Raw genomic sequence first — 27274 nt, forward strand, 5'->3', positions numbered from 1 at the left:
TGCCTTATGCTGGGAAAGACCCTGCTACTACTCTTTTTTGTTCCATTAAATAAACTATTTGGCGGATACCCACAGCTGAGAAGTATAATTGGCATAAACCTTCAACTGCAAATTTAAAATGTTCACATAGGTAAAATTAAGCAGATATACCTCATTCCATATAGTGGTTCTTGAGTATGCTCCTTTGTTGTCGTGTTACACTAGAAAATGCAAAGGAGCAAGACTACTTGCTGGTACCTGTTGGGTTTAGTCTGTGGGGAATGTTTACAACGAAAAATACCCGTGGGTTTCCTCGCCGAGTGTTTTGAACAGGGAAAGTGTCATGTAACCTCAGCGCTGTTATTCATGTGACATTCCTGAGCCTGCACGTGGAGGTGTGGAACCAGATCCCAAGAAAACACGGAACAGCTTTCTAAATTAGGGAGAGTGATGGTCTGGCTGGTAACACCGCTTTCAGAAACAGGAAATCACAATCACCTGTGCAAGCTGCGGCTGACAGCACCAGGGTTGTTCGGCCAGGACAGCTAACCTCCAGGTAGCGGAGGTAAATCTTCACGTAGCAAAGGTGCTGCTCAGCCAGGTGTCTGCCCGTTTGGCGGCTGGGAGGCAATTCTGTACGGCCTCATGCTGTGTTGCCTTTGTCCTGCACGCTCAGAGCAGGAGGGAAAATTGCAAGCCAAAAAAAAGTGTGGTTTGAGCAGGTATTTCTGACTGTGGGTAGCCCTAGCACCGAAGGTCGTGGGAAGCAGGATTCGTGCCGGTATGTTGTTGCGATGTTGTGTAACAGAGGCATTATTGAAAGCAGGAGCTTGAGATGGGGATAGGCAAAGTCGCCTGGCTCCGTTTCAAACCCATTTGGGTGGCTGGGATGTTTATCTCGAACAGTATGGGCATGCACTGCGCTCGCAGGCTACTTGATGAAAAGGAGGCAGATAATCAACTGAGCAGTCTCAGGTGGGAGAAATAAATACAGAGTCTGATCAGAGGTTGAAGGAGAAAATGAGCGGGTTGCTGCTGTGGGGGGCAAAGGTATAATCAAGTTCCTCACAGAGCAAAAGCAGTATGTTTTATCTGTTGGTAGAGCACAGGTTGGTGTAGATGGCCTGGTGGGAGGTTGTGATGTGTACCTTGGGTAAATGGGAACTGTTATAAGTTGCTTTATTGTCCTCTCCAGGCCGAACAGCTGCTGTTCTGCCTTTCCCCGGACAGGCATGTGGAAACTACGTTCTGCTGTATCTTATGTTCTCCACACCAACTGGGATACCCAGCCTTCAGTTTAAAAAATAAAATCTCTAGCCGTCTAGCTCGTACGTTCAAGCACTGCAAAATAAGGAAACACTGGGATTATAGTAAGTGCCTGTATGTAACCTGCTGCCCTGTACACGCAGGGCACTTAATCACACAATCACATCTCTCCTCTTTTTTCCCCATGCTGGCCCTTTCACAAAGTCTCCGCCTCAGCCAACATGTGGGGTGTTAATGTTCAGCACTCAGTGTGCAGCCCTGAGCCCTGCTTAACCATCCAAACCTTGCATTGAGATGATTCCTTTTCTTATCAGTTTTCCTATGGTGTTCTCCCTATATTATTTAATTCCACGATCCTTGAAGGCATGCTGGTATTGAACTAAATCAACTTTGTTTGAGGGCTTTAGACCTCTTTTTGGATTAGTTTATGTTGTAATCCTCCCAATATCTAGAAAGACAGAGGATATCGTGCTTGTGTTACATATGGAGCTCTGAGGTACAGAATTTGAAACCAAGATTGCTGGATAATTTTGAGAGCCTGAACTGAGATCTAAAAAATTAGGACACATTTTACAGTACTTTATATGATTGCAGCATAGCTCCCTCTGTCTTGATTGCCGTTGTGATCAGTACTTCCAAAATACAACTGCTGGTATCACAGGCTGGTTACTGGCCACACAACACAACCTACTGGGTTGCCTGTGGAGCACCTGGCAGAAATGGGGTGAGAATTCAGTTGTCCCAGTAGGTGCTTAGACCTGCCTGGTCTGTAACACCATCCTTTCTCTTGCAAGGCATTATCTTATTTACTGTCTTGAAAGCTGGAACAAAGCAGAAGCCTTTCTCCTTTATTATGCCATCCTCATTCATCACAGGAACGCAGCCTGTCCTGTACAGTGAGTGAAACAAGGGATCTCTGTAAAAGGAATTTTGGGATCATACAAAGAGACTGTATCCCATCCAAGAAGGAAGGGGAATGAGTGGCTGCTACGCTTGTTGGCTTCTGGATGCTTCACAGCCTTAGTATACTTTTAATGTAACTTATCTTGCTTTTAAATCTAAAGAATGGTTGCTTGGGATAATAAGTATTTTTAATTTCAATATTCTTTTCTTAGAGGATCAGCATAATTTGAAAAAATGTGGTAACAGCAGTTACTAACCACATAGGCTGCTGCGGGTGGGGAGGCACATTTTGGTTGGGGTTTCAGATGACAGCAAAAGAATGCTTAATTTAGGGAGTAATGAGGTCAGTAGAGGAGTATACTGCAGTTGCTAGATCTTCATAGCCTACGACTCTCGTGTGTCTTCCTGTTCTGTTTTACTTCTCTTTCCTCTGACATCTCCTGACACTCTGGCTCCTGCTCCTCTCTTTATTTTTTTTTTTTTCCCCCCTCCTGTTTTCCCCTCTCCATGCAGTCGCTTCTACTTCTTTTTCCCACCTGGTTCATGCAGAAGGCATACCTTCTGCAGCTGGACATGGCTATCTTAAGAGGACTGTTTCCAGCTCTCAGGGGATGGTGCATGTACACCTCTTGCAGGAATGCAGATGTAGCATTTTGGGAACTAAGTTGATGCAAATTATACGTAACTACTTAAAAGTTTAAATACTGGTGTAATTCAGATGGTGAGTGTAGCCTGAGAAAAGGCTATGTCTAATCCAAACACCTCCAGGTACCTGAATTAAAGTTCCGCTTTAAAAACAAGATGGCACTTCAGCACTTCGTTACAACTTAATGCTTACGATCTATTTTTTTTTTTACTACAGACAAAAAAATTCTTTTTTTGTTTCGATTTCTTAACGAGATGAACCATTTTCACTGAAATATAAAGAGGGAAAAGTCTAGGGATGAATTTTTTTCTACACTGGATATCTGCCTAATAGAGAAAGCTTAGTGAGATTAAAAGAAAGACAAGACTAATAGTGGAAAACCTTAAGCAAGCCTTATGACTGGAGTTACCTTAAACACAGAATAGCCAACAGAGGCAGCCTCACTACTGGGATTCTTCTATTGCTCATGCATAACCCTTGAGCTAGGAGAACAAACTTTGCAAAACAAATTAGACTGAGAGAGATTGTCCCATATACAATTAATATAATTCAGAGCTGATTCACTGTAGATCAGAAAATGTCCTGAGTACAGTGCTTCTCGGTATGTAAACAGACTACCTCCTTTATAATTATTGTCCTCTTTTCTAAGTAACAGAGTGTGGGAGCAGACTTAGCTACAAAAGACCTTTAAAATCTTTGATACCTCAAGTTTTGATGCTCTGAAAAACTGGTAGGCATTCTTAGGAGGGAACAACTGCATCGTCTGCTTGCTTCTTGATCACAGTATTTGGCCAGTCGGTATGTTGTGTTTCCAGACTCTTTTTAACAGTCAAAGGCAGCTTCTTATAAAAAGAAGCATAAATATCTGGCGTTTTCTTCCGAAGGCAAATTGTGGTTTCTGCCACTGCTTTCATTGAGCATTACTCCTTCTGGCTCATCTTGTTCTTCTGGTGCAAAGGATGAGAAGTTTTGCTGCTTGGAGAGCTTGGGTGTGCCTTTCTCACTAACACTTCTTGTCCTTCAGAAGCAGAAGAGAGTCCATCTGATGATCCATGGCATAAGCAGGTCATTTGCCTGCTGTTGCCACTAAGGTGAAATGCAAGCTTTTGAGCTTTTTGTTTGCATTTCTTTCTCCTTCCACCTGTAGCCCAAAGAGCTGGCTGTGTGAAGGTGGGACAGGTGTTTGTGCCGGGAGGGAGGAGTATTTTGTTGTTAGTTGTGGTGCCTGCCTGCTCCCTGTCAGTCTACTCTCCGTCATGCCTGCTCGCTCCAGCTCAAGTCTCCTATTTACTCTTGCTGCTTTCCTTGCAGATACTTTCCAGGACATCTGTAGGTGCTGCTCTGGAGTTTTGCTTCTAAGCAAAGCCTTAACTTGTAACTGACTCTAACGCAAACTCACTTGCATGTGTGTCCCAAAACTACTGCTTGATTTTGATAGAATCAAATTCCTTTCCTGGATTCTCCTGTCCTCACTAGCTGCCAACATTTTGCTTTCTGACATGGGAGATGCCATTCTTTCTTCCTCTGAAATGGTATGGCGCTTCACTGCACGGGTTTCTTGAATTGTAGAGGTGTAAAATTTTCTTGGCAAACTGACATTTTTTGCATGTAAATGCCAGCGCCCAAACAAATGCTTTGTCTTTCCTGTAATGCCTTATTTAATGAAGTTCAGAATAAACTGGATTAACTCTTTGTATTTATTTTAACAGTAAAATTCTGGTGGAAGCTAAAATATTGAGGCTGTTCTTCATAGAACTAGACTATGCAGTAATAATAAGAAAGTATGTTTGTCTTGTTGCTTACTTTTTTTTTTCCCCAACCATTTGATGATTTTTCACAGCAGAACTAGGAAAGCTGTGTAAGTCTCTTATTTAAACTTAAAGGAGAAAATACATATGGTTGCTTACTTGACCTGGGGAAAAAAACAAACCTAAAAAATCAGACCACCCTCTCAGTGTTTGTGAGGTACCTCAACTATGTGTACAGCAAATGAATATGAAGAAACATACCCATTTTCGTTCTGTTTAAAAACAAAACAAAACAAAAGCTAAATTAAATCCCAAAGTTGCAAGTAGTTGTATACATTTCTTCAGTGAAATGGTCTTAGCTTCCATTACAGTGCCTAGGGCAGCAGAAGCAGGGGGGAAGCAGCAAACTGATGTTAAAAATAATGTCTCTATCTGTAACAAAAGCAAATGAAACTTTTTGTCAGGCTTGAGAAAACCTTCAGAACAAGTGCTTTCAGAGTTGACAGATGAAGGTTAAATCAATAAGCAATTACCCACATTCATCACTTTTTCTATATTAAGGCAGACACAGTAAGACATAGTTGTTGGGGTTTTTGTTTTTCAATAGCTTTGTTTATTTTAGCCAATAGCAGGCATAGGCATTCAGGCTCCGGACAGACATCCATGGGATTTAGCTGTGCTTTTGCAATTGTAAAGCAGTTTCCAGTGTGGAAATGTGGATTGTCTTGCACAAGGAACATACCGAAAGCTCATTAGTTAATGACTGTAAATAGTCTACACTGCCTTGCTCCACATAAGCTAAAGTAGGGCAGGACTGATTAAGTAAACTTACTTATTTTTAAATGACAAAGTAATTTGATTATGGCTGTTACACAACTAATTCCAAATAAATCTGAACAACCCCCTAACAGATTAATGTGTAAACTCAGAAGTATATGATGTGCTCTTCAAGGTACAAACTGTAACATCTCACTTGGTTTAACTGTTTTATATGAATTGAATGTCCCAGAAGCTGCATTTTGCACTATATGTGCATTTTTCCCTAATCTAAATCATGCTGCTGTATTGATTTTTGGTTTACGTAGGTTCAATATTCATGACTGAGATTAAAAATGGACTCTCATGTAGTATAATCATGCTAACACGCTTCTGCTTCCATACTTCAGTTAAAAAAAAATTAGATGTACAACTAGACTAGCCCTTTTTTTAAATGTCAGTTTAAATAGTGGGATGCTGATTTCTGTGTGCTCTCAATCTGTCAGTGCTTTACACCCCTTTGAATTACTTCTTGCTATGCTACTACAGGCATTGTTCTAAGGCCTAGAATATCAGTGCTTCATTTTTTTCAATCAGAAGCCCTGTTTCTTTATCAGCTGCTAAAGTTATTTGGCAAATAGCGTTCCTTTTGTCCCTGCTTCTTCCAGTGTTGATGGAGGGAGAGCCTCTAATAAGAGCAGAGTTTGCTGCAACCTGGTAACCTAGTTACTGAAACAAGGGATGAGTAAAGGTTATCTTTTAATCATAGAATACCAGGCTGGAAGGGACCTCAAGGATCATCTGGTCCAACCTTTCTTGGCAAAAGCATAGTCTAGACAAGATGGCCCAGCACCCCGTCCAGCTGAATCTCAAAAGTGTCCAATGTTCAGGAATCCACCACTTCCCTGGGGAGATTATTCCAATGGCTGATTGTTCTCATTGTGAAAAGTTTTCCTCTTGTGTCCTATTGGAATCTCCCCAGGGGTAACTTGTACCCATTACCCCTCAAAAGGGAGCCTCCATCTTCTTTGTTAGTCACCCTTTAAATACTGGAACATGGTGGTAAGGTCTCCCCTAAGCCTTCTTTTCTCAAGGCTGAACAAACCCAGTTCTCTCAGCCCTTCCTCATATGGCAGGCTTCCCAGTCCTTTGATCATCTTTGTGGCCCTTCTCTGGACCCTCTCCAGCCTGTCCACATCTTTCTTGTAGAGCAGGGACCAAAACTGAACACAGTATTCTAGGTGTGGCCTGACCAGCGCTAAGTAGAGTGGGATGATGACTTCCTTCTCTCTGCTGGTGATGCCCTTGTTGATGCAACCCAGCATCCTGTTGGCTTTCTTTGCCGCAGCAGCGCACAGTTCACTCATATTGAGCTTGTTGTCCACCGGGACCCCCAGGTCCCTTTCCACAGAGCTGCTCCCCAGCCGGGCAGATCCCAGCCTCTGCTGCACTCCTGGATTAGGTTTTCCCAGGTGCAAGACCTTACACTTGTCCTTGTTGAACTTCACAAGGTTCTTGTTAGCCCACTCTTCCAGCCTATCCAGGTCTTCCTGCAGGGTGGCTCTCCCTTCCAAAGTGTCCACTTCCCCACTCAGTTTGGTATCATCGGCAAACTTCATCAGGGTACACTTGATGCCATCATCCAGATCACTTCTGAAGATACTAAACAGCGTTGGGCCCAATATCGATCCCTGGGGGACCCCACTTGTGACAGGCTGCCAGTTTGAAAAGGAGCTGTTTACCCCCACCCTCTGGGTGCGGCCTGTCAGCCAGTCCCCCGCCCACCACACAGACCACTTGTCCAGACTGTAGCGCATCAGTTTCTCTAGGAGGAGGCTGTGGGAAACCGTATCGAAAGCCTTGGAGAAATTTTAATATTTCTTTTAGAAAAGGAAGCAATACTAAATAAAACTTAGCCAGTCATACTTGGATGAAAGTTGACTTTGCATCTCAGATTTATGGGCAATAACTTGTTTCCCCTTCTGTAGACTTCTTAGTGTTAAATTTGCAATTAGTAAAAAGAAGAATCTTATAGTAGCCTTCACTGTTTGGAACAGAAAACTGTAGTATCCTCTGTTCTGAACTTCTGCACTACACTAATACTGTTCTGCATGTCCTGGCTATCAAGAATCCCATTGTGACTGGATGTCACGAACTTGCAGGTTTTAGTTAGAATGCCTTATGCAATACCATCTCTGCAGACACCAAAGAGACAGCAAACACTTCCCTTACACCAGTGGCAACTTTAAATTCATGGCTCAATGGCAATATGAATAGCACCTCTTTCCTAGGGTGGTTAAGAAAAGATCACAAGTGAACCACCATATATACCAGCCCCTACGCTTACTCCCCAGTGTCTTCTCTTTGCGTGTTATAAAACACAAGAGTTGGCACTGGACACTAGTCCCAGCAATTCAGCCAGTGACATAGATAAAACTAGTGCCTTCTACATTATCTCCTTCCTAGGATATTAAGGTGCCTGTACTTCTCTCTTTCTCAAGGACCGTTACTTTCTGAATTTGAATTCTGGCCAATGCTGTAGTCTGACTTGGCTTCCCTCCCTCACTTTCCAAAAACCAACCAACCAACCAAAATCCCCCCAAACAACCCAACCACTATTAGTAGTTGGCTACTTCCCATTACGGTAATAGTTTAACTGTCGGTTTAGGAAAGAAATCAGTTTTTCAGACACTGTTAAAGTCAGTCTATTTGGAAGTGAATGCCCTTTCTGCCATGTGATATGTAACATGCATGGTGATTTCCACTGAGGTATGAAATCAGGGTGTGTGTACTTTGGTCAAAGAAAGCAGTTCTTAAGAATATTTATTGTATTAGTATTTATTTTTTTTGAGACAACAGGAAAAATCTGTGTTAAAAAAAATTTGTTACCAGGCCAAGAGAGAGCTTCAGCAAAAGATCTATAAATCAGTGAAAAGACATTTTTTGGCTCAGATCTCATTTTAGATATTTCCCCAAGACCTTGTTTCTGTGACTAGATATGACACTTGGTAGGTTATTTTATAACAGCGCATCTTAGACATATCCTCATATTGGACCAGAACACTAGCAATTCATCTTAAGTGCTTAGGAAAGAATAACAGAACTGTACTGTCGCAGATGGCCTTCTTACACCCAATTCTTTTTCATGCTTGGTAGGTGCCATTTTAACTCATGTGTGCTTTAGAAGTATTTTAATCTAAAAAAACCCAACCAAACAACAAAAAATAACAAACCCACAAACCAAACCAAGAATACTGTCAAGACTGAAAAGATCTAGAGCCAACTGCTGAACTCATTTGGCAGAAATGGCTGAAATCAAACCAGACATTCATTAGTATACATTTCTCGTCAGCAGAACTGCTGATCAGAAAGCAAGAAAGTCCACTGTGAGACAGGGTCCTCAGCTGTTAGAAGCTCATTGACATTTCTATATAGCCATTAGATTTCTGAAGAAAGGAGTTAGACTGAGGAATCTTTTTCCAGAAGTGTTTTTTCTTGGAGGACCTCCAATTCAGACAAGCAGCTTCCAACACAGGAAAGGTACAGCACTACCAAGGACTACAGGGATCTGGGCATTCCCGCAGGTAGGTCTCTGTGTGACCATTATACACCTCCATCAGCGTTGTGCACACAGTCAGCTAATAGGCACGTGGGAAGAAGAAGGAAAAAGAAAAGGGGGGGAGGGGAAGAGAAAGCCTCATTACAGCAATTAGTGGAAAAACTGGTTTTGATACTAGCTGAACAGTTCAACTAAAATGAGCATTTATCTTATTTAGTCAACAACATGCAAGTGTGAATAGCTTGTGTCCTCAGCCAAGAATGCCGCCTCCGCTTACTATATTAACTAAACTTTATCACTCAAAAAGTCTTCTCACCCTTTTAGTCTTTCTTTTTTTTTCCTAAACAAAAAACCCTCAAGTTCAGACTAAAACATCTTCTGTTGCAAGAAGAATGTGCCTGTAGTATGCCTAAACCATGAGGTATATTAACTTATTATTTCATGCTACTTGTAAAGGCATGTATCACAGGTTAATTCAGGTTAGAAGGGTCCTTAAGACGTCTGTAGTGCAAATGCTGCTTCAAACCAGAGCCAGCTATGAGGAAAGGACTCAAGCTACTCGGAGTTTTAAAGATGTAGGGCCTTTGGAAAACAGCTATTCCAGCAATGACATTTTGCTTTTACAAAGTAATGTGGAATTTGTTTCATTTTTAGGTGCACGTTTTCACCTAAAAAAACCCTGAACATATCACTGTGACCTCCTCCTTAGATGTACAGTAGTTAGTGGTCTGCCCCCCACTCTAAACCTTCTGCAAAAACAGAAGTATTACCTTATTGAGGACAGGCTTTGTGGAGAGAACATCATAAATTGCTGGTAAGGAGATGTTCTGAAAGAAAATAATATATTGATGTTAATGGACATTAACCTGTTAGTGTAAATGCTGAGAACTGTAACTTTTTACTACTCAATTAGATAATAAGATAAAGCTTTAAGAGTACATGATACCCCTACATCTTGAGATCAGAAGAACACAGGTTGCAAAAACTTGAGCAGACCAGATCTCAGTACAGCATGGGACACTTGAGTGTCAGTGTCTGCTGCCTGACAGCGTGTGTTTGAATTTCACTGGTGATAAAACAGCCCAGGAAACACTGAAAATCTCTCTCAAAGCATCTCCAAGTTTATCCCCCTGCATATGCAGCTGCAGAAGATGCTTGCAGGAAACCCACCTAAATGAAGAGAAAGCATAAAACTAAAAAAAAATTTGTGTAAAGAGCCAGCTTTATCACCCAGAAGCACAGACAAATTGTCACAAAACTGTTAGCCACTTCTGTCATTACAACTGTGCTTGCAAATGCCTTGAATGCTCCTGGCTGTGTCAGATCAGTACTGTAACTTGGGCGTTTCAAAACAGCCAGATGAGGTATTTGGAGGATGTTTACCTCTGGCGTTGTCTGGTTCAGGCATTTCATTGCAGGCGTTCTACGGTTATCCAAGATTAGTGGAGGCTTCCAGCGATCGTAGTTTGTTTCTAACACGTACCATGTGCCTTTCTTGATATCAAGGCTGGAAAAGAGGCATATGTTTGTGTTTTGCTTCTCTAGGTATATAGTAAGTACATATATAGTATATACTATATACAGCCTTTTTTTTTTTTTTTTTTAGGCTTGCTATGGTATCTTTCAATGATGTTAAAGAAGTGAGTTCTTGCACAACAGAAGTCACAAGAAACATAGGACACAATTATTGGTGGAACCTGTCCTCTTCTGGAAGGCTGAGTCATGTGTCAGGTCAAGCATACTCACTCCCAGATATCCAGAGTAGCTGTCCTGGAACGAGTTATCACACATCCTTCTCCAGAATTTTTTCCACCCAGTATAAAGTAAGCTGGAGCCAGCAGTCTTGTTTTTGCCAGTCTGTCTTTTGCATCCTGGTAACTGCAGATAACAAAGTAGTGTTGGACTACTAAATGCTATAAATGGTTCAAGTACTGAAGAACGAGTTTCACAGACCCAGGAAAAGTTTGGGTAGTTACACCTGTCTTCCTCTTTCATGCACATATGAGAAGACTGTATCACAATGAAGGAACGCATTTAAGCAAAGCTCCTCCACTCACTTTGTACTTAAAGTATGGTTGTTGAGAGGTGCTCTTTGCACTTTTTCTACATTTAAAACAGGAATAAAATGATGATGTGCTGTGTCATATTCCACCTAATTCATTTACTGCATGAGAGCTTTGTTTCTGTTCACTTCCTATAATATACTACTACCTGTTGGATGTGTTTTGGTGCAGAATGCTGTTACGCATTCAGATACCAACAGGTTCATTAGGAAAAAAAAAAAAAATCTGAGAAAACAATTTGAGGAGTTTTAAGGGATCATGTGTGATGCCTCCCCTGCCACCAGAGTACCAGCAAAACCAGAACTATTTAATGATAAGGCTTCTAGGAAGATATCTGTATCATTAGATACCAAGCATACATCTACAGTATTCATGCCAGTTGAAAGCCAAGCAGATTAAAGCAGTAGAATATTTGGGGTGGGGTGGGGTGGAATACCTTGTAGCATTCTCTAATACTGTTCTTGTAAGAAAGCCCATCCACATACCATCTCTTCTACCAAGAAACCATTCGAAGATTCCTGCAAAATATCACTAGTTACAATAATTTGTTTTCAGAAGGTTCACTCATGCTATTCTAACTTTCGTAGCCTTTAAAATGAACTGTGTTTTATCTTACTCATCTGGAATCTTTTCACCGTTTGTGTGCCTGTTTATTAAGGTAACTGGTATGCCCAAGGTCTGGAAAACTTGTACAGAAATAACGAAAGAAATGAGCATTACTCACCAACATAACCACCATCAAGACTGAAACGCTCATTCATTGTCAGAGTGAACAAGTCCTGAAAAGCATTAAACAAGTCAACCTTCATCCATTGCCAGCCCATTAATACCAGTAATAAATGAGAGGCAGCATTGCAATTTACATGCGAATTGACCTTCTTGTTTGTTAGACTCTTCCCCTTTGAGTAATGGGCTGCAAGATCAAGCCCATGTGGAGAAGAACCTAATTTATCACTGCTTGAGTAAGCAGAAATGATAATTCATAGTCTTCTGACCTGGCATAGCAATTCAGCAAACCATGTTTTTATGCTAAGCAAGTCAAGCCTGTGGCCATTTTTCTCTTGGTCCTTGCTGCATCACTGCATTACCAGTTTTCCTTCCCCTACTGTATGTAACCTTCTTCTCAGACCTCTGAATACTATTCTAGTTTGAAGGCAGATTTTTAAGTCCCAGTGCTAAGTACACCCTGATATGTTATTGCTATTCACATGGGCATGCAGCTGTATACAATTCAATCCGCGCTACTTGCAACATGCAATTCAAACTCAAATCCCAGTCTTCTCCAACTAGTGTTTCTTTCAGAGGAAAGTGGAATTCAGCTACGCTGGATCATTTTCTGAATGGACTCTTCCCAATTTATTTGACCAGAAGACAAAAATAAATGGATACAATGCAGGGATTTATGCCAGAAATGATCTACTATGAAAAGGGCCACCTATAATAGAGGATAAAGGCAGAGCATGTAGAAAAGGAGGAGTTGTGGTAAGCTGGAGACCCTGGTATAGTTGTGTACTGCTGGTTTTTAAGATGTAGATAAAAACCAGATTTCAGCTGCCTATTTAGGGGGGGAAAAAAAAAATCTTGCAATGTAGGACTCCTTTTCCAAGAATTGGAGAAAGAATTAAAATAGCACAAGTATGCCGTTTCACCTCTGGGATCACAGCAGTATCTATTTGCTAGCAAGAAACTCCAACCACTTGAGCACTTGTATTTACTCCTGTTCATATTCAGAATTCAACATTATTTTTAAGAACTGTCCAAATATAAATATTTCATTTAGGCAATCTCCTTTTACAAGGAAGAGTGCAGCATTGTTTTCTTTTACCTTTCTTCAAATAGCTATACTGTGTACCAGAACAATTAAGAGATCATTTATTAAAAAAATCCCAAGGCAGAGGATGAAAGCAGGAAAATTTACATCTTAAAGGCAAATCTGAAGCATTATTAACAAATTGACAAGCCCCCCACCCCATACTTACTGGTTTGACTCCAGACACCATGCCTATGTATCCTGCAAAATTTGTAGACCTGAATACTGTTTTGTTGTTTCTCTGGAAGTCCAAGTTTACCACTAGAGGCTTCAGTTCCCGAGTTAAAGTCCAGGAATTATTTTTAACATCCCACCTGCAAAAGACAGTACAGCATTTGAAACTTCCCTCCCTCAGTAGCTTTTAAAACTTCCCTTCACAGCACGCAGATTTCCTGTGTGTGATGCCTGTCCTCTGACCTTACTCATGTCAGCCAACACCACTGCTCAGTAGTTACCTGAGCAGCACCAGCAAGGGACACCTAGGAACTCTAAACGCATAGGCAGTCTGTGAAAAGAACCAAGTTTTGTTCGAACCAAGAGCATATACACTACTCAGTATTAAACAGCACCACCATTACAGCTGGTTTGTTTTGAACACACATAACTTTGTTTTATTCCTGCTGGCAAAGGGAGGCCGCTATGGGTACTGCCTCTGACACCAAACCTACCGTATCCTGAAAGCATGTGTAGCTTGTTCTGCAGCCAAATGAGCCGGTTCCCTCAGATTCTTACTTTTCAAAGGCAGAAAACAAACCACATACTACTGGGTTTGCTCTACGTGAAGGGTAGTCCCAAATCGAGTTTGTACGCTGTCCTGGTTTTGGCTAGGACAGAGTTAATTTTCTTCCTAGTAGCTGGTATAGTGCTGTGTTTTGGATTTAGTAGGAAAAGAATGTTGATAACACACTGATGTTTTTAGTTGTTGCTAAGTAGTGTTTATACTAAGTCAAGGATTTTTCAGCTTCTCGTGCCCAGGCAGCTAAAAGGCTGGAGGGGCACAAGAAGCTGGGAGGGGACACCATCAGGACAGCTGACCCAAACTGGCCAAAGGGATATTCCATACCATATGACATCATGCCCAGTATATAAACTGGAGGGAGTTGGCTGGGAGGGGTGGATTGCTGCTCAGGAACTAACTGGGCATCAGTCAGCGAGTGGTGAGCAATTGCATTGTGCACCACTTGCTTTGTATAGTTTAATTCTTTTAGTATTGCTATTGTCATATTATTATTATCATTATCATTGTTTTTCCTTCCTTTCTGTCCTATTAAACTGTCTTTATCTCAACTCACGAGGTTTTTTTCCCGATTCTCTCCCCCATCCCAGGGGTGGGGGGCAGTGAACGAGCGGCTGCGTGGTGCTTAGCTGCCAGCTGGGGCTAAACCACAACATACCCTAAGCCAGAACAGTTTGTAGGCAAGAGGGTGCTAAAGAACACTTAGCAGACCATTAAATTCTCTGGAAACAATCCAAGTTCTGGAAACAGCTTTGAAAGTTCCCTTGATTTTCAGGGAGCATGTTCCCAGTATTTCTGACAAGTGGGAGAAGTTCAACACAACCCAAACCAAGGGACAGGTGGAGTCACAGTTGACAACATTTGAGTTTTTGATAGGCAGGTAAGAATTTTAATGAAGATGGACATTTAAATTCCATCTGGGCATTGAGAGTCATCTGGATGAGTGACGTTACAAAATATACTGGGATAATAAAAGCAAACACTGAACTACCTGATCACGAGGTATGAAATGAGAACTAAAAGAGAATCCAGTGCTGGGCAACAAATACAGAGTTTGTATCCAAATGAATGATAATGTTAGATCAGTGGAATACAAATCACTGGCTTCTGAGTAGAAATGATGAATGATGGGAAGTGCCAGTAGAGCACAGTACAGTAACTAGGGGGATAATTCGGAAAAAAACCCACCACAAAACCAAGCCCCAGTCCAATCCACATTTCACTGCATACACTAAAATTGATGCTTCTGACCCATCACGTAACGAACAAGATATACTACGCCTCAGAGATAAGGTTACATGGACCGTTCTTTGGCTCGAGACAGTTTTAACTGGAGCTGAGAAAACACTAAGTAACGCTGAACACAACTGTTTTACAAATTCATTCCCGACACGCTCGGAGTAGTTTGACATAAGATCACCAGAACAATCCTTTTGTTCATTTTAGCCTTTTTTCACAACATGCAATGCAGAATTACTTGTCACAGTCTTAACAACATCCAATTTATCATTTAGACTCAAAGAATGCATGTAGAAATTTCAAGTTCGACTAGCTTTTTCTTTGGGTTTAAAAAAAAATAAAAAATAAAAGGCACAAGTTTAGGTACTTACCCGAGAAAGAGTCCAAAATCCAAGTTTCTGGCATGGTACAGCTTCCCTACATAACAATAAATAAATAAATAAATACAAATTTCTAAAGAAAGAGACATATATTTCAGCTTAGAAAACCAGGAAATGAGTAAGCCGGAAAAATACCTGGGAAAGTAAGCAGGGAAAATACCATTGTCTAGTTGCCCTTTTCATAAGCACAGAAAAATGGTGGGTTTTTTGGGATCAGAGAAGTGTTTTGCCATAACTGAAATCAAGTAATCTTGTAAACTGCTGTCCATCTCAGCCTCAGATGCTTTCCGCATTACCTTAATGCAATGGTAATACCTTGAGCTTCCTCTAAAAGTGAGACGTTTGTAAGCCCTCTGAGAATCCCTCAGAAATTTCCTAAGCTGGAACAGGTGCAGCACAGCATGAAAGAGTCTCTTTTTTTAAAACAGACTATCCATTTTCTCTAGCACCATACACATGCGATATAGCTAGAAACTAGATGCAAAACAGAATTGCACTAGAATTCCTCATGGCACTGAGAAAGTATCAGGTGCCTGGCTGGTGTTTCTTTCCCCTAGAAAAACAAATGCCACCTATTAAAAAAAACCAAACCCAACACAAAAAAACCCCAACAAACCAAAACCAAACCATCTTCAAAAGTATTTTTTCCTTTTTTTTAGCCTAAGACACCTGTGATCTCTTATTCCCTTCTCAAGGAATACCTTTTTATTATCATTGCTTTTAGTCTCTTCTACTAGACCTTGCCTGCAGTTGAGAAGGACTATGTTTGTATAATTGAGGTGGACCCTCTCCTACATAAGAGAAAACTTAACACTATTCTGGGTTGCATTACCTGTTTTATCTTCCGCCACTATTGATGTACATACAGTAAAAATTTCATAAAAGATGTTAAAAATAACAATTTCCCCTAGAACAAAAAGAAACAAAGTTCAATAATTTGAAACTTTTGCCATGAACAGAAAAAAATGGTTAGAAAAAAGCACACTGCAAAGTTCAGCATTCTATAACATTTCTCTTAAGAATTTCTGTTTACATTTCATCTGATCTTTGAAATGACCAGTTCAGCAAAATCAAGAGCTTCCTGAAAGGCAAACAGAAGGATCAGAATCCCTTGGCCTTCTGCCTTACCATACAGAAAGGTGACAGTCATTGCTACTTCCTCCTCTGGAAACTTCAAAACAAGATAGATACAAAATTCACTTTAAAGAAGCAAGCTGTTATACCACTGTTCCTATATAAGAGCTGCTGACTAGCGCCAGGTGTACTGTTCCTGTATGAGGGAAGCAGGGGAGAAGGTCTATGGACCTTCTTTGTCTCAATTCTGGAAGAATTCAGTGTCTACTTCTCACCTGGAATGGCATTCTTTTGCAGGAGGTGCAGAAGGAAGGCAGGAGGATGTGGCAAGGACCACAAGGGAAAGAAAGCAGAGCATGAAACTGAGCCTTGCCTTCTTGGTATGTCAATAGCAGACACGCGGCTGAATGGGAAACCAATGAGAATCAACGATTCCCCCAAATTTTGGTGCACAGCAGCCAAGACTCACTCCAGTTCCCAAAACTCAGGAGCGAGAAGCTACAGCTCTACAGAGAAGTCCCAGCTTGATGAAAGGCTTATGTGATTTATTGCCGTTCTCCTCTAAAATACTGTTTTCATTAGTGTGAGATGCAATTTATGGCTTTATCTACTTAATTAATAATTTCTTTGTTAAAGTCACAGATGACTACAACTATACTGCAGATTGGTAGACATACTAATTTTAAACTAGTCTGGACTCCTAGTTTTCCACTACGTTAATAAAGTGTTGGAAACTATTACCCAAAGGAATCCCAGATGAATTTGCAATGCCTTGGAGTTCTTCATTGAAAGGATAAGGAAGCGTGGTGGTCAGACGAGCCTGAAAGGAAAAGTTTTGTATGTTGTTTGTGTAAATTAACTCTATTTTGTTACTTAAAACCTCTCCCCAATAGGTACATCCTTCTCACAACTATTAAATTGAGTATTTAATTCCTGTGCAGCCTGTAGAACTTGAGGATGTTTGTAGAGTACTTGGAAGACAAGTACATACTTAGGGAAAGTAAAAGCTATTACTTATCAAAATATTGACATGTGAGCAATGGAGATTAGCACAGTATCTTAATTCGTTAGCAGCAATAGACAGAACAGAGTGAAGTAGGACTCTCATATGTTAAGAGCTCAACTGGAACTAAGCTTGACGTCAGCGTTTAAGGGAATCCCTAACTTTCACACATTGGTATGACTACCTGTATATGCCACCTTTATGTCAACCCCACTCAGGCACATAGGGATACAAATGAATTGTGGCCAGCATGACCTAAGGCTGCTATAAAGAAAGATGGGGGACAGATTTGACCTTATGCTGTCTCTAGCACTACACTGTTTTCCCCTGTCTTGATTCTATGCCAAAGCCTATTTTAATCAGAACCAAATTATTTTTTAAGATGAGGCCTGGTCAATGTTGCCCCTGTAATCAGACATTTATTACAGTTTTCAAAACCTGGTTTTATTCTACTGTTTAAAAGGAGTTGAACATGGCAAAGAGGATTTCAGTGAAGTGTTTTGCTACAGTGACTAAGTCAGTAGCATATATGTCTAGCATGACTAATCCAAACTGAAAAGATCTTAGAAAACAGCGTTTTTGTTCTGGAAGTGGGAGAATTATCACTTGTAAAGTTCTTAATTGCCAAATTTGGTAGCATTCTAATTCTGGTAGTCAGAGCATAGAGTAATAAAATAATTAAGCTGAAAATACTTACTATTTTGTTATCCACTATGTCAACAACTTTGCCGCTGGGGAAGAAGGTATTTGCTATATCTTTAATATTCTGGACGACAGTCTTCAGCTAAAAAGAACAAGGGCTTTTATTGAAGATCTTGAGCATAAGAATTGCTAGAATACTAACGGAACTCATTCACATACTTTTCAAAAAACCATCTTGTTAAAAAAAAACATTTTTAAATTAAGTGCTAAATGTGGAGTTCTTGGAGAGAAAAACACCTCCAACTCCCCATTAAAGAGTCACTCTTCAAACTTTATTCAAATAACTTTCTAGATTATCTCTGACATGTCCCTCTACCAGAGAAAACGAATTACAGGAAAAAGCCACCCTCGTCTTCTGCTCCTTTGATCACATTTTAATTCTCCACACTCTTCTATCATCTTTAAAAATGCTAATTAAAAGCTCTTCGCTTAAGCACTGATGTTCTTGAAGCCAAAAAGACTCAATACATTTCTTATAAAAGTACATGCTTTCCATTTGCGACATGTGAATGGCCACAAATAGCGTTCCACTCTATGTGATCTAACTCCAAAGTACATGAGAGATAAAACCTTTCAGAATTTAAGGTGCAACCTGAAGCTTCCAACACCCACTGCCTTAAATGAGACTTTCAAAATAAATATTACGGTGTGAGTAGAATTTGTCTGGCTTTCAGAGTTGAAAGGTCAAAGTCAGCAGGGATATAGCAAAAATCCCTGGCCTTTTTTGAGAAATTAAGCATTACTGAATTGAATTTTCAGCAGCCTTGAGAAGAACAGCTGTTCCAAGTAGTATGAAATAGGCTCGAGTATTTTTTAAATTATTTATGCCGTGTAAACACCAGTGCTGCAACCAGCATCCCTGAAAAGGGCAGGAAGTTCTTCATTTCCACCTTGCCATTTCATCATCTCATGCAGTGTTTTGAGAGAAGCAGGGATGTGCAGAGGAGAAGGGATGCTGCCTCAGTTTCACTTCAGTTTACTGAGGCTGTCCCTTTGGTGTACCCCTTGCCCTTCATTCTGTATTACTTCATGACTAAAGAGCTTTGATAAATGAAAGGCTGCTTTATGCCACACCATTTTTTATTCCTCTACATCCCAAACATCAGTGCCCCTATATTTGATGCTGCTAGCTTAAGTGTTGAACAGAAAAAAGTTTTAGTCAAGCAATTATTTTAGTCTAGAATCGTATTAATAAAGTCAACTAGAAGTATTATCCATTTCAGAGAATTTTAGCACAGGCGTTCCTTTCCAAACCTTTTTTCAAAACAAAAGGCCACGTGCTAGTTTTATACCTGCTAAGCTTCAAAGCAACCTCTGCATTTCATACCTCTGTCTTTTTGTCGTGCATCAAGTTATCCCATCTTTTGCTGGGAGGTAAATCAAGATTTATGACATATGTGGGTACATTCCCTTTGAACCTGAAAGATAAGTACCAGAGTTCAAATTTAAAGGTGGCTTTGAAATAACATTTGACAAAACAGGTGCTTCCCACCTGTAACTAGCACCTTCTAGATCTGCAACAGGAACAAGTTACAAAACAACGCTGTTCAGACTTGCAAATCACTACTTTTCTGTAATTTGTTAGACAAGTTGAATCAGATTACTTACGTTGGTCCTGAAGGAGGGTATGTTTTACTCCTGCACTCTTCTCCATACTGTAAAGACAGTGAAAAATTACTATTTAGCTGCTTAGTTAAAACATTTTATTATTCTAGCAGACTTAGTTTTGCATTAAACCTTTAGGATTAGTCAGCTAATTCAATTCATGATGATTTGGTAATAAAGGAAGAGAAAGTCTTGGGACTTTGGAAAGGGTGCAGAGGAGAATACAATAGGTAGGGGACAAACAGCAACTTCCCCGTGCTGTCTGACAGACCTTCAGACAACTTGCCTAATGTAGTCCAAGGCCAGCACAAGTTTATGATACATATACAAACCCATTTTTACTCAGTGTGATTCAATGAAGAGCACTTAAAAAGCATATTCTTTAGACAAGTTCAGAAACCTTAAATCTCAGTATGGACCAGTTTGTTCCATTCGTTCAATTCATAATCTCATTTTATAGTGTCCTTCATAATTATGCATAATGTTAAGCTTCATTGTGTAGCTGGGGCAGAGAAAGCACACTGAACTTTGGGCAAATTACTCAGCCGGAGGAATGAGCTATATGGCACGACTTTTTATTTAGTGTGGAAAAGTGCTGCTGAACTGGTGCTAAATATTACGAGAGGTGCATTTCAGGAATATAACTAAAAACTAGTTACTTTCATTCCTGTAAGCATGGCTAGTCAGAAATGAAAGTTTGAGAACTATATTTAGGTGTACTCAAAGTGAATGCAAGGGTGTTTTCCCATCAGTTACATAAAGCATGCATATACATATACAAACATATGCATATACATGCCACAATTATAATTGCATGTTTTACCCAGTGAAATACAAGCAAATGCCTACTAGCCACACTCGTGCTTCAAGCCAGTTGAGAGCAGACCAGATTTGGTCCCTGAGCTATTTGAGCAGATCAGTAAGCTCCTAAGAGCACAGTACGTCCCAGTAGGAAAAAGGAAGGGTACACATGCTATTCCGGGAGTCCCTACAAAAGCTCTCAAAGCACAAGTGTTTGGGAGACAGAATAGAAACAAAAATATGTAGGGATCCTTCCACCACTTCCCCCCCCTCCCTGCCTTCAATTTCCAATATTTATTTGGCTGTACTAATTAGATGATTACTTTACTAGTGTGTCCTTATAATGCATTCTGGCTCCAGTAAGAACTGAGACAGGATCTCTAGCAGCTATGTATCTGGGACAAACAAGCTAACTAATGTCCATGTTCTCTTTGGGCTAATCACATTATCTGTTTTTAATGCATTAATCTAGAAAACACAATGTCTTATACAATGCCACGGACTTTAAACACTGGCATAATTTGTTACAACTGGAACCCGGAATTTTAAAGTGGGATTCACTTCTGTGTGTTATCATGTGTTTTCTTTTTGTATTGTTTCCAGTGCCTGGGAGAAAGCGTGAGATGAATTTTGGTTTTCCTACATGCAAGACGAAGGTATAGGACCAGCAGCTATGTGCTTCCTAGATTTCACTGCAGTGCAGTTATAGCCATTGCATAGCTGGGACAAAAGGTCAAACACAAGAAGCCATTTAATTTTCAAAATGAGGAAGTTTCAAAACAAGGAGGGTAGGGGAGGATATCAGATGACTAATTAGGCAACAAAAGTCAGAGGCTTCGTGCAAAGCCAAGCAAATACTTAATAGCATTAATGCAATTGTCTTGTGAAATTTTCCATCCTGCAATACTAAAATCAATCAGAAAAAGTGGCATTACATATACATCCTACTGCAATGGATGCACAGATTTGGACGTGCAGGAAATAGCTGCTGTCAAAATATGCTTCTTGACAGATAAAACTGGTAACAAAAAATTATCCAAAATGGATGAAAGTTCAGTTGATCTGTCAGTATAGCCCATGTGTACACAGAGGCAACAGTGGTGACCATGTAAACTGATTTCAGAGGATTTTAAGTGATGTTCCAGGTGCTAAATGTTACGTCACTCCTGATGCGCTCTCTCCTGAGATTTTAATCTTGTATTTGAAGCTATTTTTATCTTCCCAGCCCTTTGCAACCTAAGCCACAAAAGAGGTGGGGAAAGCAACAGTTAAAGGAAGAGTTAAGAGAGAGATACAGAGAAAATGTTCCCTCCTTACCTGTCAGTAATTTTAGACTTCTCACCTGTCTATGTATAAAGCAAGCTAAAGAAACCAATAATCCCCAAAACAACTCTTACATCTTCCAAAACCGCTGCCATTGATTGAGATATCTGAAGAAAGCCAAGATTATTAACAGTTTCTTTAGATAAACTATTATATGCTGCCACATAAGAAGTGATTTAAAAAGATGTCAAGACAACCAGAAAACTAGAAGTGTTCTGGCTTTTTTTACACAAAGTTCTAACGAGGAACAAAAAAATTGTTACCTTTTGCGATCAGCTAAAGACTAACTGCAAACTTTTCTGACAAGGTGAAAAGAAAAAAAGACACCTAAAGAATTTTCTTACAGCAACAGAAAAACCACCAGGCACTTTCTATCACCAGACTGAAATAAAAGGCTATGAAGTTACTGCTGTGGTCAGCGAGATCCTCCCCTCTGCAGAGGTTTGACACTGGAAGAGGAACAATAAATACTGTCCGAGAGAAGCAGGAGCAGCCTTCCAGCACGAGAGCACTGCCTTGAGTTTCCAACATGACAAGCCAGAGGTGGTCTCCTAGAAAGAGCCAGCAGAAGCTGGGTCCAAACAGGTGGTCATCACTATAAATTTGCTTTTCAAACATGCATTGAACCCCCTAGGAAGAATACTAGTAGGTTGCATATTTTGATTATCTATCTATCATCTGATGTACTGTTGACTTTTGAGTTTGCAGGTACGTAATGATACAAAAATGGATGCGTGGCAGCATAGGATCAAAACACTTAAAGAAAGAGAACACAGTGGAGGAGAAAGAGAACGTGGTATGGGGAAAGATGGAAATAATATGAAAAAATGGAAGTAGCACAGAAGATTTATGTTATGACCAATTGTACGAAAAGAGAGTAGAGCAGAACAGGAACCAAATAGCTAGCAAACTGTCAAGATGAATTGCTACCTGGAAAAAAAATATCAAGTAATAACAGTTATTATTCACTGCAGTAAAGAAAATTAATGCACAGTTTAATGACTACTAAGTAAATATTTTAAAACCTAGCCTGATTTCATTAATATGAAATAGGCTGAATGTAGCTTGTCCAGTCTAAAGAATGCCAGAACTTTACTACCCTCAAAAATATTTTTGAAGTGGACCATCTCTGGCATCCTTCCTTAATATTCAGTGTTTCTCATCTTCATATTTAAAAATAAATATAAATGACCTCTCTGAGCTATGAAATACGATTCCATAGTTTAAGGACATGGCATTCAATCTCCTTCAGACAAAGTAATCTGTTATATTCAGCATCTTTTGGTCTATGAACTCTGTGGTCTAACACATCTTTCTCTCTGCTCCTCTTCCCTTACAGGACGATGCTAATGCAGCACTCTGTCGTGCTGCAGCAGTCCCAACACTGTTCACCATTCTGAACATGGAAGTTAAGAGTACTCTTGCAGCGCTGAAGAAATGGGGACCAAGCCAATTTAAACTACAGTTTGGACAAAAAGTTCAGCATGGCTGAGGGGGCCCAACCGAAAGCTAAAGGGACTGACAGTCTGCACCACTGAGATGTAATTCATGGCATTTAGCTTCCATGTTCTTTGTTAACGAAAAGAAAAGAACCCAACTAGCTGTACGTAGGAAGACAACAATCGTTCATTCTTCAGCAAATGACGCATCCCAGCATCTCAACTGAAAATAAAATATCCAAGCCTGATATCTGGCTGCACAGCAGCACAACCTGCAACCTGGACACCCAGTGGATATTGTGCAACTGCGAAGATGTACCAAGTGCAATCAAATGCAAAATCAAGCTCTAATGACAGACTTTGCTGATAGCTGGCACTTTCTCCCCCACTCCACACCCTAGGAAGCTTTTGGCTAAAATTCTGAAGGTGTTTTAAGCTGGAGCTGGCTTATAGTATTGGGAAGCTGCTCTTGGGGGGGGAGGATGGGATTGGGTGCACAGAAAAGAAGAAGGCCTAATTCTGTGAGGTCAGGACACTAAGAGAACATGAGTCATCCAGATGTCCACAGTCTTCCAAAGCCTTTCCAGCACTGCTCCCCTCTCCCAAAACCCATACTTATTTTCCAGAAATCAATATAATTTGCTAGGAAAAGTCTTAGAGCAAACACAAAAGAATATAGGAAGTAGTATGTTCCCAAAATATTTAAAAATATATTGCAAAAGAATATTTTGAAATCCAGAGATATTTAAAAACCTGTCCTCTTCACAGAGGATGAGGAGGTTGAGAAACTGAAGAGATGAAAGAGTGCTTTGCTGCTTCAGGAATAAAAAATACATCAGGAAGCAAGAACAGCTGTTTACACACCCAGGAGATGGAAGCCAGCTTGTTCCAAATAACTCCCCCCTCCCTCGACTTCACAATTCCACCAAAAGCTAAATACTTCACCTATTCAGCTAAAAAAAAAACCCACCACCAAACAAAAAATGACACCCCAAGCCCACCTGCTCTACACTTCTCCCCTTGGGTGAAGCTATAGCAAATACGCTAAGCAGATTCAAAAGCGTATGTACTTTTAGCAAGCCCTTCTTAACTTCCCTTTTGAAAATCATTGCTTGGTGTAACATTACAGTATTTACATTATAGATGTATATGAAATTGAACGCAGGGATGAGCAAGGACTTGTAAAACACACCCGATGATAAACACCAAGACTTGTAACCGCAGCCACGGCCGCGCCGGTTGCCAGAGGAGCCATTTAGACGTTACGAAGCCCGTGAGAGCAGCGAGACTCTACCTTAAATTCACACGCGTGAATTTAAAGCCACGCTTGGCCTCCCTCGCGGGGAAGAGCGGCAGGGGCCACCTCCCCTCACACCCACCCGGCCCCCCGGAGCCCCGCCAGCCCCTCGGGCGGGGCGGGCCGCATTCCCACCCCGTCACCTCCCCCAGAGAGGGCCGGGGGCGATCCGATCCGCGCCGTCACCCTTCCTCTCACATCTACTAGGCTCACCGGGTCCGGCGCCCAGACGAGCTGCGCCACGACGACCAACGCGGCGGGCGACAAGAACGCCCGACCCCAGCCCGCCATCCTCCTTCCCGGCTCGGCTCGAAGCGCTTCCCGGTGTGGCGGCCCACATGACACCGCCCCGCCCCGCCTGTCAGAGGAGGGAGATGGCGGCGGCGGCGGCGGTAGGGCCGGGGCGGCGGCGGCAGGGCACTGCCGCCGCCGCCCCGGCCCTACCGCCGCCGCCCAGGCCCTACCGCCGTCGCCCCGGCCCTCCTTTTTATTTTTAATAAAGCAGAGGAATCGGTTTTCAGTCACGCTTCCGAAAGCGGGAAGTTCCACACAAGAAAACCTGAAATAACATCGCCTCTCTTAGGCAACACTAAGAGCAAACCCGTGGCACCAGTTTTGACTTCGTAAATAATGGTGATTTTTAATTACTCTGTGTCCTTGGGAGATTTTAGGCGGGCTTTATGGTAATAAGAGATGCAAGGCAGGTGCCTTCTTTAGCAAGAAGGAGTTTTCTCCATCTTGCCTGCTTAAGAGTGCAGGAAACAGGCAACTGGAGAGACAGTCTAATGAGAAATACAGAGTATGAGATGCATCCGTCTAAGCACGTTGCCTATTATTTATTCACTACTATAGGTAAATGGTATATTTGTTGTAGTATCAAGTACAAGCCAGCAGCAGAATAAGGTGCATACTCCGAATAGCTTACAATAAAAAGGTATAATTTCAGTGTGAGCAAATGAACATATAATGGGTGTATATGTTAGCAACAGTTGTTGGAAGCACCACGAATAAGTATTAAAAACCACCTAGGTTGCCTGTGTTTTAGCTTGTGTCTTGTGCTTTATGCAGTGCCCGAGACGTGTCACATGTTTTTAGGCACACAGAAAAGAAGCAATACAGTCTTTAATATAATGACTTAATTGGCTGTGCAATTAACTCTCTTTTATAAAACAAACTGGAGGTGGCAAGAAGGGAAGTCCTCGGCAGATGGTTGGTTGGAAAGCTGTATGGCACTGCAGAAATTAAGAAACAGGAAAGGATAAAAAATGCATTGTAAGGTGTGAAAGCCTTGGGCAAAGGGAGGGCGCGCAGCAGTGTGTACGAAGGAATCGGCTCATAACGCACGCTTGGAATTGCACAGAGCTTTAGAGACCAAGGCAGAAAAGCGTTAAGCACTGGTGGAAGAAGATACAGAGCCAATCAGGGGATTTAGGAAATGAAGACAATTACAGCGAAACAGGAGAAACCTTCATATTTTTACGGGAGCGTCTTTCACAAATAGGAAATCAGGCAGTTTCTATAGGGCCTAGGCAAATTTTTTTGGTTGAAAACGAATACCTGTAAGGCAATAATTCTGTATTTACTTGCAGGTATCTGAATATACTATTATGGTCTACAGTAAGAAATAGTCAGATTAAGTTCATCCTGTTATTTTCTAAACCTCTGCAGCCCCTTTTGCTCAGCTTTTATTTCTGGAGCAGACAGCTTTTAGGTGCTTTACTATCTTTATCTAGATGCTTTACTATCTTTAGGACATTTTTAACAGTAGAAAATAAATGACTACTTTGGAAAATGAAAAACTCTTTCTGAATGCTCTGAAGACAAAATTATGCCATCGTCACATTACACATTCACAACTTACTTTTTCGAAGCCTCTTTGTACTTCTGGTTTAGTTCTTTCACCAGTAAAGAAATTATCAGTTTAAGGAATAGTTAACATCCTCCAGTACCCATGTTTCTCTGTCTATGGCTATTCTGCTGTGTTCCTATCAGAATGCCTTGTCTCCAGGGTCCACACCAGTACTTTAGGTCCTCCATTTTGTTGTCTAGGTTTCTTCTGTCAGTTTTCAAAAATCTAAGTTAAGCCAGAAGAAAAAAGCTTCTTAAGATGTGCGGTTCACTTGTTAACTGTACTACCTGACAGCTGATGTTACTGATACCTAGTACTTGATGTCCACCCTTCTGCTTTCTTCTGCTCATCTACCCAGTACTGTATTACCACTCCCCAGATCTGTTCCTTCCTCCAGGAGTAGAGGCTGCAGAAATTACTTCCCCTTTTCTCTCTGTTTCAGTTACATTAAAGCTCTTTGTAGCTCTAACACTACTGCCAGGACATAGTATCACCAAGACTCCATGAATACCTCCAATGGGAAAATATCCCAATGAACTCCTTACAGTAACAGTTCAAAACACATAATGATCTTCACTGTTTCATCATACCTTTGATTTCCTTTTCCTGGGACTAAAATTCCAGTGAATTCCCCAGACCTCTGCTTCTGTGTTATCTCAGGACACATTTTTTAGCAGGAATCTAGTGTATAGTTAGTCCCAACACAGAGGGCAACACCATTGCTACTACAATATCCTTATTCCCTGCAGGGCTGCCAGTCCCTTGCCAAATCCAGTACTTCCTCTTCCACTTGGGACAGTCTCATTTCGTTTGCTCTGACATTTCTTTGTGCTTCAGTTATTCCTAGCTCTGTAACAAACATGTCTCTCAGTTCCATTTTTCCTTTAGTATTACTTATAGCTACTTACAGTAGCCTACACCTTGCATTCTCCTATTTACATTGATAAATATGAAATGGAAAATTCCTTTCCACGGGTAATTCTCAGGCTCTTCTTCAGATTCCAAGTACTCCTTCAGCACCCTTTCCACCGGCATAGCAGATTTCTGCTTCCAGCTGCATCTGTGTTTGAGTAATCATTTTTACGAGTTCTACCAG

The 27274-nt window shown here is 41.0% G+C and overlaps 1 protein-coding gene and 1 long non-coding RNA gene across 2 annotated transcripts; one reads left to right on the forward strand and one right to left on the reverse strand.

Annotated features, from left to right (window-relative positions):
• Window positions 1-8826: 8826 nt before the first annotated feature.
• Window positions 8827-11001, forward strand: LOC127015841 (uncharacterized). The gene is made up of 3 exons (XR_007766389.1): window positions 8827-8882; window positions 9512-9671; window positions 10464-11001. It is a non-coding gene; the product is annotated as an uncharacterized LOC127015841 (long non-coding RNA).
• ASAH1 (N-acylsphingosine amidohydrolase 1) lies at window positions 8847-24620 on the reverse strand. Its single transcript, XM_050896028.1, has 14 exons — window positions 24543-24620; window positions 19473-19519; window positions 19192-19282; window positions 17860-17946; window positions 16901-16979; window positions 15918-15992; window positions 15077-15122; window positions 12900-13044; window positions 11645-11699; window positions 11357-11438; window positions 10604-10735; window positions 10241-10364; window positions 9628-9684; window positions 8847-8936 (listed from the first exon to the last, which is right to left on the reverse strand). The coding sequence occupies exons 1-14, from the start codon at window positions 24618-24620 to the stop codon at window positions 8847-8849; spliced, it is 1188 nt and encodes a 395-aa protein (XP_050751985.1).
• Window positions 24621-27274: the final 2654 nt, after the last annotated feature.

This window comes from Gymnogyps californianus, chromosome 4, assembly GCF_018139145.2.
Source record: "Gymnogyps californianus isolate 813 chromosome 4, ASM1813914v2, whole genome shotgun sequence".
Classification (NCBI taxonomy): domain Eukaryota; kingdom Metazoa; phylum Chordata; class Aves; order Accipitriformes; family Cathartidae; genus Gymnogyps; species Gymnogyps californianus.

What these genes read in the sequence shown, in the direction of transcription:
- ASAH1 (XM_050896028.1), bottom strand. Translation starts at nt 24,620, where the DNA reads ATGGCGGGCTGGGGTCGGGCGTTCTTGTCGCCCGCCGCGTTGGTCGTC. An exon ending in ACATAGTGGATAACAAAATA is followed by an intron (nt 16,980 to 17,859) that starts GTAAGTATTTTC and finishes TTTTCCTTTCAG; the next exon opens with GCTCGTCTGACCACCACGCT. An exon ending in GTATTAGAGAATGCTACAAG is followed by an intron (nt 10,736 to 11,356) that starts GTATTCCACCCC and finishes TGTTATCTGCAG; the next exon opens with TTACCAGGATGCAAAAGACA.